General features: G+C 47.6%; 1 protein-coding gene across 1 annotated transcript in view; it reads right to left on the bottom strand.

Annotated features, from left to right (window-relative positions):
* Positions 1–4,497, bottom strand: part of PRDM6 (PR/SET domain 6) — a 79,916-nt gene extending 75,419 nt beyond the window's left edge. The window contains exons 1-2 of the mRNA XM_009562906.2: positions 4,243–4,497; positions 3,164–3,703 (exon numbers count right to left, since the gene is read on the bottom strand). Coding sequence (XP_009561201.2) covers positions 3,164–3,674 — 511 coding nt within the window. The 5' untranslated portion in view covers positions 3,675–3,703; positions 4,243–4,497. The remainder of the gene's footprint in view (positions 1–3,163; positions 3,704–4,242) is intronic.
* Positions 4,498–15,569: the final 11,072 nt, after the last annotated feature.

The raw sequence follows: 15,569 nt of genomic DNA, 5'->3' as shown, positions 1-15,569 counted from the left end.
CGAAAGCCTCTCCCCAGCAGCGAGGGGCAAGCTGACAGCGGAGCCAGCTGGCCCCACACCCCCCAAACTCGCCCGAGGAGATCTCCGACTCGCCGCGCCGGCGCCCAGAAAGACCCTCCGTCCTCCTCCCAGATTCGGAGCGGGGGAGAAAACGGTCCCCAGCCGCCTGCCACACTATCAGGGTTTTAGCATAATTCCCTTTACTTTCCTGGGGTTTGTTTCTTGGTTGTCGGGTTAGGGTAATTTTTTTTATATATATTTCAGTGGGTTATTTTTTGTTTGTTTGTTTGGTTTGTTTTCCCTAACTAACCCTCTTTCGACTTAAAACAATTACACACAGACACTTAACCCACAGCTCCTTGGAGGCCCTCGACCCCCTTCCTCGCCCAAGATCGTGCTCCATTCATTGATATTTCACTGTCCAGGCGTGTGTCTGCGGGGAAACCTCCTCCCATCCCTCTTCCCAGGGCGGCCGCCCGGCGCCGGGCAGTGGAGAGCCTTTCCAGCCGGGAGAGCCGACACCCTTCCAGCTTCTCCCCGTTCCCGTGGGATCCTCCTGCCTCCCTGCTGCCCTCAGAGAAGCCGAAGACACCAGCCAAGTTTGCAGGCGCCTCTCCCGAGAGGATGAGGAGCCCGGCGGGGTAGTTGCTGCTGGGGATGCGGGGGGGATGATGAGGGAGGAAGGCCGTGTGCCCCGGAAAAGAAGAGGATGCTCGGGGAAACGGGAGGTTTGGGAAATAGGGTGGAAACGCGACACTCGCTTGGTTCGCCTAGGAGGCACATCTGAAATGAAAACCAGGGAGACAGGAGCCCGAGGAGGGGACGGTGGTCGCGCGGGTGGGTGTCTGTGCCAGGCTGGGCAGAGCCCCGCACGCAAGGCGCCCTTCCAAAGCCTCGCAGGGCTACAAGTGCAGCAAGCAAGTCCTAACTCCCAACTAAAGTCGACCCACGGGGGAGAAGCTGAAAGCCCCGGCTGCCCACGGGCTCCGTGCAACATCCCCGAGGAGCTCAGGGAAGCCTTTGCTCGGCGAGGGAGCGGAGAGCCTGGCATGGCTCGGATCGCGGTTCCCCTGATCCTTCCTCACCTACAATTCCCTTTTTTTGTTGTTGTTTGTTTGGGTGGTTTTTTTTTTGTTGGCCTGGTTTTTAGTTTGGTTTTTTTTGTTTGTTTTTTTCCTTTAAGAACGAGTCCTCCAAAGAGAACACACCTGGTCCCAGGAGGTTGAAACACTCGGAGTCAAAGTTTTGCTCAGCGACAACTAATAGAGAGAAAGACGCCTCGCAAACAAGTTCAGCTACAAGGCTTCTTAGATCTCCCTGCAGGAAAAAAAAGGAAGAGATAGTGCTGGCAGCACCCTGCCCCATCCAAACCAGAGTAGATTTGAAGGAGTCCTTCCTACCATCGATCTGACTGCTCTCCACCCTTTTTATATATCGCGATTGGGAAGAAACTCTGCAGACCTCGCCTGCAACTCTGCTCCGTGCTTTTATTCCACTCAGTCCTTAAAAAATGTCCCGTCTCACCCCAATCGCTTTTTTATCTTCCTTTCTCTTTTAAAACCTTTATCTTGCAAACTTACAGAGCTGCTCCAAGAAGTAAAACATGTATTGTCTGAAGGGTTCGGTTGGCGATTAAAAGTGCATTTCAGATTCATTTGGGCGCATGTAATTTATGAGATCACGTTTTCTGCACCCCGGAACAGAAAATGCACTGACACGTTTCGATACAGGGTGAAACTAAGAACGAGGAAATCGCTCAAAACAAAGTTGGTATCCAATACAGAAAGATTTGCGATGTTAAGAAGAGGGGGAAGGAATCCCCACCAAACTCAGAGTCAACCCTCCTCTCGCTCTTTAAGGCGTACATACAATCTTTAAGACTATGCAAGCATCCACGTAGCTTAATTAATACACAACAGAGTTTCTTGGAAACTTTCAGAACAAACTTAGCATCTGAAATGAAATTAAACGAATCCACATTTTGCTTGAGGATGATCTTACGGATTGCTGGGTTTGGGTTAAGCCTTCCTTAAATAGTTGTGTTGAGGCAGGGGGAGGACAATAAAAATAAAGAATTTTAAGAAACCTTAGGATAAGACAGTGTTTTTTTAAGCAATGGACAAAAAGTGAACGGGCTGAAGCTATGTTTCGGTATTTCAACACGGACAGATACGTGTGTTTTGAATGCTAGTAACAAATCAGATTAATTGATAGAGTTCATCTAGTTATTTTCACTCCGTGAGTTTCTTGGGTTGTGCAGTATTGACAGATACGGGAAATAAATACAAGTAGAACCAATTTCTAAATCACAAACTTATAGTCAATATAGATATTCAATAATAAGGGCGGCCTCTCCCCCCCCCAAAAAAAAAAAACACCCAAAAAACCCCACCCACTCACTCCTCCCTAAAGAAAAATCTTCTATAATTAGCAACAGCAATATTAATCGTTTTCTAACCAACAAGTGTTATATGAGTTCCGATACTTGGGCAGACGACCTTTTTCGCCTAGAAAACCGAGTTTTCTTATTAAATGACCATGTCATGCTTTTCCGTACTCCAAGATAAGAGGAAGGAAAACTTTACCCCCGTCCATCTGACAAAAAAAAAGTGCAACTTTTCCCCTGCTCAGCTCGGAGGAGTAATTGATTTCTGGGCATTCGGCGAAGCCCCAGGCTTTCCAGGCAGGAACCGAGCGAGGCAAGCAAGAGGCAAGAAAAGGACTAGTTTTATACCAAGTTCCTCTGAACCATCTCTTGAATCCATTTTTCCTAAGCAGCCTTCCGAAGAGAAATCTACCTCCACAGCAACCTTCCCGGGAAAGTGTGCCTTCCAGGGAAGGATCTGGGTCTCAAACAAGAAAAGCTCTTACCGAGGGGTGACCGCTCGCCTCCCGAAGGCGCTGGGCGCAAAGCAAAAGCAGCTCGAGGGAGGGAAGGGCAGGGCGAAGGATGCTCCTCACGGGCGGAACTGTGCAGGAACCGACTGCCGTCCCCCACGATAAAGGGGTGCTTGCTTTCTAAAACTCTAAAACCGAGTCTTAGAGAGTTATTTGCCGGCATTGTCGGTATCGCCCAGTTTGGAGAATCCCTCGGCTGGCCCGGTGAGAGGAGAGGCGGAGGATGGGGAGTGCGGGGACTGCGAGAAAGGGGCAGGATACGTACGGTTGTTGGGGTCACTGGTGTGCTGGTTCAAGGGGATGATCTCCATTCGCTGCTGCCCGTACAGGTAGTAGTCCAGCTCCTCGGCCGTGCAGCGGAACCGAGCGGCCCCGCATTTGCCACCAGCGGCTCCGCACAAGTCTTTGCCCTGCAGGGCGGCGGGCGCTCCCCCGGCCGGGGGTTCGGAGCTCGGCAGCGGCCCGAAAACCGGCAGCTGGGTCACAGGCAGGGAGGTCAAGCCGGCCAGGGAAGCGGCAGCCGCTGCCACGCACGAGGAGGTGGCGGAGGAAGACGGAGTGGACGAGGAAGAGGAGGAGGAGGCGGAGGAGAGGGATGCGGGGCGCTGGCGGAGGCTATCGGCCGGGGGCTCGGTTCTCTCGGGCGGCTGGAGCTGGGCGAGGGCTCCACTGCTCTTCAGCTGGCTGCTCTGCGGGAAAAGCTGCTGCCAGTGCTGCAGATAGGCGGGATCCACCTTCAGGAACGCGGATCCGCCGGCGTCGCCGGGCTTCAGCATCGCGCTGAGGTGCCCTGGTACCGCGCTGCCTGCGGAGCGGAACGGGACAGAAGACGTGAGACCCCCGCCCCAAGCCCACGGGCGCCTGCCACGCTCGGAAAAGCCTGGTTTATACGCTCGGGAAAGCCTGGTTCCTACGCTTGGGAAAGCCTGGTTTCCACGCTCGGACACGCGTGGTTTCCCAGCGCCTTCCCTCCCCCGTTTGCCTCCCCCTGCCCGTGCCAGGCTCGGAGGGAGAAATCCTCGTCCGGAAGAGCTCCGGGGCGGACACGAGAGGAAGGACAGGGCTCTCCCGGAGCTCGGGCAGGACGGGGGCGGCGGAGGGCAGCCCCTCACGCCCGCGGAGAGGCGAGAAGCTCACCCCATCCCCGTCAATGCCTTCCCCTTCCATTCCCTCCGAGCACGCAAAAGGCTCTCCAAGTTGACAACAATGTAGGAGGAGGAAGAAACTTCAGTCCCATGCACGCACACGCTGGTTCTTTTCCCTCCAGCCGCTCCTGCTTTCCCCACCAGCGTTTAGAGCAGCAGCACCCCCGGGTGAGGATGCCCCGCCGCGGTTCTGCCTTACCTGAGCGGGGTGCAGAGCTGCAGGCAGCCCAGGGAGCCTTCGAGCCGGAGGAGGGTCTACACGAGAGAGTTTTTCCTGCTCTTTGTCCACGGGGAAAGCGGGAGGTGGGGGGAGGAATCCTGCTCCAGGTGCCGGCTAGCTGCGAGCCGCCGGGCTCCCTCTGCCGTGGCTGCGCATCTCAGTCGCGCCCGGGCGCTTCTCTCGGCTCTGGCAGACTCCGCCGTGGACACGTGGGTTCTACGACAGCGCAAAATACAAAGTGGTGTGTGTGGTGTGTGCGAGAGGGAGGGGAGGGAAGGGAGCGGGAAGTCGCCAGCGAGTCCTAACGCGGAGCCCTTTTTTTTGGCAACTTCCCTCCACTTTGTTCCTCGCTCAACTTTTAAAGGTGTCCGTTTCTTTCCTTCCCTCCTCCGACCCTCCTTCCCTCCTTCCCTCCCCCTCTCCCTCACTGCCTCCCCCCCTTCCCTCCCCGGCTCCGGGAGCACAGCGCCCCGGGAAGAGCTGGGCTTTGATCCTGGTGGACGGGAATCGATGTCGCGAGCAGGATGCCCAGGCGCAGAACCGAGCTGCAGCCCCCAAGCCAGGCTCCCGAGAGCCGTGGCCTTGCCTCCTTTACCTTTTGCCTTTCGAGGGCTCAGGTGGGTTTTAGAGCCCTTCCTGGTCCCTTTCACTGTCTCGCTACTCTTCCACTTACTTTACTTCACGTTTCTCCTGGCATGACCCTCCTCCCGGTCCCCTCGCCTACCTGAGACCTGATCCAGGAGATCCAAACACAGACATGGCAACTCACCGTCCTAGAAACTCTCCCTCCCCAGTCCTTGTCCCCTCGAACACCAGCAGGTCTCTCTCCTGCTCTCTACACTCGGTTACAGCAACCAGCAAGAAATATGCGGGCGGAGATGCAACCGGTGGCGAGAAACTTCTCATCTCTAGAGACTTTTTCTCTTCTCTTTGCTTAAAAATTGGCTTTTTTTTTTTTTCCCCGATCCGCTACTCAGTTGTTGAGCTCACGTACCAGTGAGTATATAGCTTTATTCAGCTTCTCTCCTACACCACATGAAAAACTAGACAGCTACAATCCCTTACGTATACCGCATGTACTTAATACCCCATCCCTTCAAGCCAAAATACTTACATGAAGTTTTTATGTCACCAAACCATCTCCTTAGTGTCAGAAAAGCCCCCTTTGTCAGGTGTCACGCTGCCACTAAACGTGCACTTGCTTACAAACCTAACGTGTGGTCGTTTAAACAGTTTTTGCCATTCCCCCCACCCTGCTTCTAGCTTATTTCTTTCCCACCCTTTATCCTCGCAAAGCCTGGGAAAGCTGCTGCTGTTTAGACTTTGTCTGTGTCTAAGGCAGGACATTGTAACACAAATTTGAACAGGGCTGGGGCAAAAATGTTTTGGCTGGCGTCATTTTGACAAGGTCATCTGTCATCTGCTCTATAGATTGATAATACCTAAGTTAAAGGCAAACACGAGTAAGAAAAGTCCCCGATTTTTACGGGTTATATAGCTGGCTATAAAAACCTTCTTTATGTCTTTGATCAATTCCGTCCTGTAACATATAATGAATTTTCAGCCCTCTCGCTCTATTAATCCACTTTGTGAAGTTGTGACACTGCCGTTCAGCCGAGGGACAGAGGTGCGGGGTGGGAGCCTGTTCACACACTCGCCTTGTTGGATACGAGCATCTGCAAGTGGGCACGCCTGGTTTTCTCTGTTTTCACTGCATTAATGCAGTGTCTTGTCCTTGGCCAGCTCCTTCTGGTCACAATTTAATTACATCCCTTTCCATTTTAATTTTTTTTTTAAATGTACACCTCTGCGTTATTGTTGTTTTCTTTATGGGACATCTTTTAAAAATACTGAATTGCTTTTAGTGGGAGCGATCTCTAAAATTCGTTTCACGCTAGAAAAGCGTGATGAACTCCCAGCTAAAGGTCTTAAGTCCATTGTCAATACCCGTACTTGCCTTCGGTTGTTAACAGGAATATTCCACGAGGGTTCATACTAGGAGGACTTTAACCTGTTACTGCGGGAGTTTGTACTGAAACAGAAGTAGCGCTTAGAGCGATCGAGGTGGCAGAATATAATTTATAGACCCTTTAACGCTTCGGAACCGGAGGGAAGAGGAGGAAAGGAGTCCCAGGCTCACCGCTGTCTCCCGTCCTGAGGGCCAGCAGGTCCCGGGCTCCCTGACACTCGGGCAGGAGCCTCCTCGTTTGGGTGTTGTTTTTTTTTCTTTAAGGACAAGCACCTTCGCTGCTCTTGGATTCATTTGGTTCACGCTGGGAAAGGAGAGAGACGGCAGGGAAGCTCGATGAGCAGCGGGGCAGCTCCGGCGCCGAGTCGGGAAGGGAGCGACGTGTCTCACCAGGACACGGAAAGCCTCTGGCTTCAGCCTCTCCAAAATAACACCTCTCCCGGCCCCTTCAACCCCTTGGAAAGAGCAGATCTGCGAGCAGGGCTCCCAGCCCCTGAACCTGCCCCTCCCCAGGATGGCTTTAGCCAGCCCTGACCTCTGCTCTCTCTTGCCCAGGCAAAGCGGCTTGTGCGAGTCCCTGTCGTCTCTCTCTCCCCCGGTTTGTCTGGGGTCTAAGTTGTTCCTATTTCTTGGTCGCTTGCTTGTTTTTTTTCCCCTTCACTTTTTTTTTTTTTAAAATTTTTTTTTTCTTTCTTTCTCCTTTTTCACCTCCTGGATGTGACTTTTGTGTGTAAAGATGCAGAAATAAAGAAAGGATTTTTTACCTACTGCCTCTTCCTTCCCCTTCTCTCAGGCTTTTCCATTATTTAGAGGACGAGCACTGAAACAAATCATATTGACCGTTTAGAAAGCGATCAAACCTTTATAAAAATCCATCGCCTACGAATCGATTGGAGAATATTTGCTAGGAATTTGTTCAAAAGAAATAAATAAGGAGGGTAAGTGTATTAAATGCAAAGGGGGAACACGGTGGTGTTTTTCTTCATTGATTAATGACCTCTAAAATAAAACAAGCGGGAAGAGGAGCCAGGATCGATAAATTAACTACCCAAATTCATCATTTTGCCTGCGATTTTTTGTTGTTGTTGCTGTTGTTTTGTAAATAACCCTTAGGAAGGATGCCCGCCTCTTTGGAAACTCCAGGGTTTTATTTTAGGCTGGGGGTAGAAAAGGGAGCTAAACCACCTTTAGGAAGGGATTGGATCGGGGACACCCTATCTGATTTCGTTTGACACACAATTAAAAAGTTTGCCTTTCATATTAATTAATTCTCCTGATCTGGGGAAGACAAATGGTCGGTTACCTCTGACAGGAGTCCGATAAAGGATTCAACAGCTTTCCTTCTTGCCCTAGGCGTCTCCTCATTCCAGTTTTAAGGTCATGAGCGGCTGAGTTAATAATTCATTAATATAGACATTTATTCAGATGGGATTCACGGAGATCCTCGCTCTCCTACATCTCACCGTGTGGATTCAGTTTCCCTCGAAAAGACCAGGGGGAGGAGAAGGGATGGCGGTGGGGTCTGCACAAAGCTGGGACGTTTTGCCACACACGTGGTTAAAACGTGGTACCCGCGGAGATGCTGGTCCTGCGGCTCCCACCGCATCCCGGGCATCCCCGGGAGAGCGAGGGGCAGGGGGCGACACTCGCCACCTCCCGAGCATTTTTCTGAACTGAAGCCAGGCCTTTTTCCCCCTCCCAACCCCCACCTCCTTCCATTAAATTCAATAGGAAGCAAAGCGTGGCAAGAGTGGGTAAAAACGATCCCCCAAAAACCTGCCCCTCCCCAAGTGGCAGCGGGGTCAGGGAAGGGCTGCGGAGCAGAAAGGGCGGCGGGGTGATGTCGGTGGGACGGGGCAGAGGGAGGGGACCCCGCTCCCGGTATCCCGGCGCTGCCAGGGGATGGAGACCTCACAGTCCGGGGGGAACAGCCGAGGAAAGGGGATGCTGTCACCCACACCCCCAAAAGTCACCTCATCCCAGCCTACACAGCTACAACCACATCCACCTCCTCCACCTGCACCCACCTCCCCACCATCTCCCCACACACCTGCCTCCACCTTCCCCACGCACCCCACCTCTACACCCCCCCATGCCCCCTCTGCATAGACCCCACACCCCCACCTTCACCCACCCTCACCTTCACAACCCCCCCCAGCCTCCCCTCCCCCCCTTTCCACTCCCCACCCTTTACACATCCCAATCCCCTTCAAACACAACCCCACACCCCACAACTCTACACACACCCCCCACGCCCCCCCTGCATATACCCCCACACCCCCATCTTCACCCACGTCCACACCATCACTCACAACCCCAACCCCCCTACCTCTCTACTCCCCTACAAACACACACCATGCCCCCCCACAATCCTCTAGCACTCCCTACCCCATGCCACCCACCTCCACACACACACCACGCCCTCCCTTGCATACACCCCCACACCCTCACCTTCACCCACCCCCACATCCACACTCCCACCGCCCCAACTTCTGCACCCCCACCCCCTATATACGCACACTCCATGCCCCCCCACTTACACACTCTCCTCCCAGCAACCCCCCTACCCCCCACCCCCCTACACACCATGCCCCATTGCATACACCCCCATACTCGCACTTTCACCCACCTCCACACCCCACTCACAACCCGAACCCCTCACCTTTCCATCCACCCACCCCCTACACACCTCCCTCAAGCCCCTCCACATACACACCCTCCCTCCAGCACCCCCAACCCCTACCCCCTGCCCCCAATACACACGCCCCCCGCTCCCCCCAACCCCTCGCTCCCACACCCACCTTTCCAGGCCCCCCCACAGCCACATGCCCTCACCCACTGCCACCTTCCCCCAACCACCTTTCACCCTCTCTACCCATCTCCCCCACCTCTCCACCCCCCCCCCACTCACACTCACACACACCCATCTGCTATCACCCCTTCACACCCTTCATTCCCTCCCCACTTTCCATCCCCCCCCCATACTGATGCATTTCTCCCCCTAAACACCCCTTTCTCCTCCCTCCCATCCTCACCCCCACCCCTCCTTCACCTCCCATCTTCCCCCCCATTCTTCCCCCCCACCCCCACGCACCCCCACCACAGGACCGCAATCCCAGGGTCTCAGGGGAGACAGTGCTGGGCTGACCCCTTGTGAGGTAGCCAGCACACCTGCTTCTCTTCTTGTAGGGTGCTGGTGTGAGGCAGACCCCAAGAAGGTCTCATGTCTGGAGGGGTGTATGTTCCTCAGAAAGGTGGTTGGGATCTCCCTTGGGAGCAGGTAGCAAGAGACTGGTCGAGGAATCATAAAATGTTAATATTAGGTAAGACCTCTAAGGTCATCAAGTCCAACCATCAACACAATACCATGATGCCTACTGGACCGTGTCCTGAAGTGCCACATCTACATGCCCTTTGAACAGCTCCAAGGAAGGAGACTCCACCACTTCCCTGACCAGCCTCATCCAACGCTTCACCAATCTTTCTGTAAAGAAATCTTTCCTAACATCCAATCTAAACTTCCCGTGGTGCAACTTGAGCAGGAGGTCTGCTTTCAGGAGAACAGAATGCACCTGGCCACGTGGAACTAGACTGAGATTATTAAATTACTTGGCAATGGCCACCAAGCAGATGTCAGCCAGATGCATAACGACTTTCTGCCATTATTGACCAGATACGGATGTGAACTAGTGACCTCTGAGGCGAAACGCTCCATAGTCTATTACCAATCCCCCCAGCCACCAAATCCCCCTGAACAGTCAGATTCAAATATTGATATCCATCAACAAAACAAACTCTGCTCAAAGCGAGGCGTGGGACGAGAAAAGGCATTACTCTTAGTAGCAAAGACCAAATGAAAATAAATTAATTCAGGGTAAAAAAAAAAAAAAGTTGAACTTAAACATGACAAATTTAGATTAATTTCTCTCCAACTTTCATGCACAGCCCATTGGAAGCTATTTTTTATTATCTGAGAATTAAATTAACTATTCAAATATATTTTTTTTCTTTGGGCTTTTTTTTTTTTAACAAACCAAAGACACGGTTTAATCTATATTGCATTATAAGAAGATGTTTTTCCAGATAGGATTCTACAATTTAAAATCCATTCTCTCCGTGATGACAAGATTAATAGACAGAATACAGTAAGCACATATGACAATTTTAAGCATAGCTTTTGTGATTTTTTGATTTCTGCATGGCTGAGTGCATGCTCTGGCGTGTATTCCATTCACCACAATTTTGGAAGTGGTGTAAGAGAGCAGTCTGAAAGGCAGACCAACACAATCCCCAATGTCAAGCTTTGCAAAACTAAGTGACTCAACATTCTGAATTCTTAAGCAACACTAGGTGGCTACTTCAAACAGTGAAACATAGTCTATAGAGTTTTCCTGTACTTTATCTAAAAATAGCTCCCATAAATATGGAATCTATTAAATATGATTCCACGCATGTGACACAAGAATGATAAGGTCTGGGCAAAACTCAATAGTAGCAGTACTTTAATGGTTAGTATTGTCATGAGAATTCTGCAGTGAGGGGTCCTTTCTCAATTTTGGCTTAGCATCATAATCGCGAGTCAATATTTTTAAGAGAAAAAAGCAGAAAAACCACCTCACGCTTTATGTTTCCCACTTCGATGCTTTTTCATAACATATACTTTTCTAACAGATTTTCCTAGGCCTGTACTCTGGTAGTTCTTCCCTCCCCTTCCCTTCCCCCTTCCCCTCCCCATAAATCACCAGTGAATCTATTGATGAGGAAATGAAAAGACTGACAGTCCCAGGGAACAAAAGTTCAAAGCAGGGACCAAGTCTTCCTTCGCCTTGTGTACCAAATGGTAAGAGGCTGCAAGAGCACGTCTGAAATACTGGCCCTGCTGATGTTTGTATTTTTGCTGGGTTATGTCTGGAAGGTGACTTTTTGCTTAAAATAAGCTCATATATGAGAATTCACTTGATTTTAGTAAGCCAAATATGACTTAGTTTGACTTCAGTAAGCCAAATTCTGGAATACAAATGTACATTCTGATATAATTACTCAGGAATAGCTGTTTTGGTACTCTTTCATGTGTAAAAAAGGACTTGGAGAAAATAGCTCTTTGAATTAAATGTGTGGTCTGTACCACGCATACTGTGAAAAACATCTGGTCACAACTTTAGGACCAAGAAGAAAACTTTGGGCTGCTACCACAGTGTTAATGAAGATCACCAGTTTAGTAGGTAAATGAACAAAAGTGAACTGCATATGAAGATGAATTCTCAAGGATGAGTATCTAAATCAAAAATGAAAATTACTAAGTAACTACATCAGAGTTGTAGCCACTCCACAATAGTTCAGTTTCTGATGGTTTACTGAACAAATATTTGTTTCAGTTCTTGATGTCGCTAAGTATTTCCCACAATGAACTATGGCTCATGGCAGCTGAAGTCCAGAATTGAATCCAGAAATACAGTTGTTCAAAGAATAAATGACACAGGTAAAACAACTGGCTTTTCACAGAGAGAAATCATTCTGCAGCTGGCAATTTTCTGCAGCAAAGCTTACTTTCTGACATCTCCCAGCATGAATTATTCATGGCAAGGGAGCCAAAACCAAAACATGTGATGTATGGAGATCTATGGAATGATGGCACACCTTAAGGTGCAAACTTGCCTAAGCGAAATCCCGCACTTTCCCTTCTGACTAACAAGAAACAGTTTTTCTAGTTTCCTGTTTGCCTCCTGACAACTAGACTGGCCTTATTATTTCAGCTTGTGCATCCGTGCTAAATCTATACTTGGAGCTAACTCCTTTATTTGGAGAAAACAAGTAGTACCCTGTCACAGGTACTTAACTTCCACCCAGCTGAACAGACATCAAAACCAGACAACTCTAAAACTCCAAAGCTTTTGTAGAGACATGATGGTGTGAGCTATTCCACATTTTGGCTGGAAGAGCTTAGGTGTTCTGCTGTGCTAGAAATGCAAGTACTGATTCTTTGGTTTAGAAAGAAGAGGTAGGGGGAGACAGAAGCACTTTGGTCACTCAGTTCAGTACACTGCCATTGCAGGTAACTCTGGAATAACCTTTAAGTCTAGAAAAGTTAGAAAATAGAGCCCTAACCTCTCCCACTTCCCCCACAATACCCTATAACAAACTTAATGTTTTTAGTAGAAAGAACCAAAAAAAGTTTCCGGAATACAATGTGCCATTAGTAAATAGAGGGAAAGAAAAGGGTTGCTTTAGGCCTCTGAACTGGGAAAGGACTCAGTCAAGCAAAAATGCTGAGAGGATCTGAGAAAGTGAATATCCTACATAGAACAGAGCAAAAAAAAAATGTATCCAGCAGTTGCTGGTAACCACAGGGAAACGTTCTGTTAGACCAAAACATAATGGTTATTTTTATCTTATAACCATAAGAAAATCTTGACCAGTTAAAATTGAGAGCCCTCCAAGACATTAAGCACATCAGTGCAATTTTAGCAATTCCTGATGCTTGAAAAAAAAAAAAAGCTAAATGAAGATAAATTGTCAGAACATGATTTTGTGCCAAGAAAACATAGGAAAAAATAAGGCAAATGACCCTATTATGGTATACATATATACAATGGAAGGACAAAGGGTGGGAGCCAGCCTGTGGCAATCGGGATCAGGTAACATCTGTGCTGGCAGTTTGGAATAACCATTGAAGAAAATGAAGGGTTAAGATCAAACAACCAGCTATAAAATTCCATCTAACTTCTTGACAAAAAAACTATGCAGAAAAGCATCAGAGACTTAGGCACTGGCTGTCTGCAGAACAGCTAATGGCCACGAGGTGTTAGGAGGAACTTGACCAAAATATGAGGACTGAGCTGGCATTCACTGTTGTGCCATGTGGGTGACTAGGTGAAATGGCATAACCAAAAGCTTAAGCTTCTGCCTGACAACACTGCAGACAAATCACACATCTTTAACATGTATCAGAGCTGCTGGATAAACCGTGTTCGCTTGCAAAAGTGTCAAACCTATACACGATTCATCCCTTGCAGCCACTGCTGTGATCACAAGACTTTAGTTCCTCTCCAAAGCAGAGAGCAAACCTTGGAATGCTGTTCCTTCCACTTCCCACTTCTGGTATGCAAATGGTTCCTCTAGCAACATGTATAGGATATTTCCTTCCACTGTATCCCAGAAGGTTTACTGTTGCTGCTTTTGTTCCAGTGACAGAAGCCCACTACTGAGATCTTAAGGCACATTGTTCAGACCTTCACAACAATATGGACTGACAGTCCTGGAGTTTGCAAACTATGGAATTTGATTTTCTGATGTTCTTTTATGTTGGTTATTTAATTTACAGTATAAGAAAGTGCACTTAAATCAGATCAAACAGTTCATACAGGACTTTTACAGGACAACATGTAAGTAGTAAGGTACAGGTGTTTTACATTTTGCTACTTTCACTTTGGAATTTTTTCTTAGAACATAAGATGCTATTGTCCTAAAATGACTTACCATATCTCTTCTGAAGGTTACAAACTTTAGACAAAAGTAGGAAAAGGAATCGCGTCCTTATTCAGTTTGTATCAATTAGACTAATGCAAAATACCCTCAGAAGCAGCTTAATTCTTGTGCTGAATGGAAGGGACCTCCTACACTATTTGTTGTGCTGGCTGAACACACTGTTTAGCTGTCTGGTGACAAAAATAAACTGCAGTTGGTAATTTCTTCACATACGGCTACATTGAGAAGAAATTCTCCTTGTACGCTTTTTGTGTGACACTGAAGGCTGTGATACACACAGCCTGTGTCACTTAAGGAAGGTGGTCAAGCAGCAACTTGGAAAATGACCTCTACCACTCTACCAGAAAGACATTTGGGATAACTTTATGTTTTCTTTCTCTAATAAAAGGTGTACTGAACAGAATATGCCTAGTATTAAACTTGAAAATTTGTTTACTTTTACCTTATTTTAGGATAAATTCTCATATAAATGCATTTATTCTTTTGTTATAACTCCGCTGATAAGGACTATTGTTTCTACTACAGCCTTTATGACTTTGAATTTTCTAGACATAAATATTTTTAATCATCTATTATATTTACATTTCCAGGGAATATAGAAGAAGTTAGTCACGTTGCCAATATAATGTATAATCACGAACTCAGTGACAAGCAGCATAACTAGTTTAATAGAGTTTTTCAAAAGTCCTATTAATCATTTCTTGTGTTATTTCTTTTCAGACATACAAATCCAAATTACACTATTTATTTGGAACGGATTCATAACACCCTGGAACGTTATCACTATTTTTGATATGAAACCACCAATTTCTTTGTTAGAAAAGACTTCTAAAGCACATCAGGCAATTGAAGTAACTTAATGTCCATTGATATTCAAAATTTTCTACGTTTCAGAATAATTTCCTGTCTATTCTGTACCTACATGAACTGTTAAAACATACCACACACTTCAATACAACAGACTACTTAAGATAAAATGTCCTAAAAACACTGATAACATAAAAACATTAACAGTGACTTAACATACTGTTTAGTCACTTAGAGCACAAGTGAGCTTCAGTACAGAGGTGAAACAAACTTACTCATCACACAAATCCAACCTAATTTGAACGATGGCCTGTCTTAGCCATCTAAATTAAACTAATAAGTTGCTGTCCTTTCTGATCCTGAACTGCAGATTCTAGTTTCATGTCAATGAGGCAAGGCACTCCCGATGTTACTCTTCTGCTCTGTAAAACTTTTCTTTCCCTTAATAACCTGGCATCTACTTTTCAAAATGTACTCTTCCTTGACTGCTGATTTGGTTGTCCACCATGAAGCCTTGCTCATCATGGAACTTTAGAGAATGCTTCAGGTTTGCAAAAAAAAATCAGAAGCAGAGGCAGAGAGCTGAGTAGCTAGTAAGAAAGTCCAGAGAAAATTCTCTCAGAAACAAGAATCAGGAAATGTACAGTTATATAAACACTATACATTAAAAAAAAAAAAGGGGGGGGGAGGGGGTAGCACATAGAGTGTTTTTCTGAGCACCTCTTAGTTCTTTCAGGCTGCAAAGCCGCAGAAAAAAATGTTTTACAGATTTTACACAGAACTGCAACACTAGACTCCTTTCAGTGCATGTAGAACAATGTCACTAGTACAGCCCATAAAGAAATGTTATCTTAAAGCAGTACTACTATTATTATATAAATGGTTTCAAAGCAAAAATAATAGGGCTGAAGGGAAGGAAGTATGCCAAGCAAAGACAAAATATGCACTTAGAGAAGCTCTGTTACTATATAATTTCTATTTTTTTATTTTTTAGTAAGCAAGAGTAAAGAATAATAAAAATAGGCAAATTTTGATGCCATCAGCA

Source organism: Cuculus canorus, chromosome Z (assembly GCF_017976375.1).
Source record: "Cuculus canorus isolate bCucCan1 chromosome Z, bCucCan1.pri, whole genome shotgun sequence".
NCBI lineage: Eukaryota > Metazoa > Chordata > Aves > Cuculiformes > Cuculidae > Cuculus > Cuculus canorus.
Note: the sequence above shows the minus strand (reverse complement) of the source record. Positions and strands in the feature narration are given on the sequence as shown.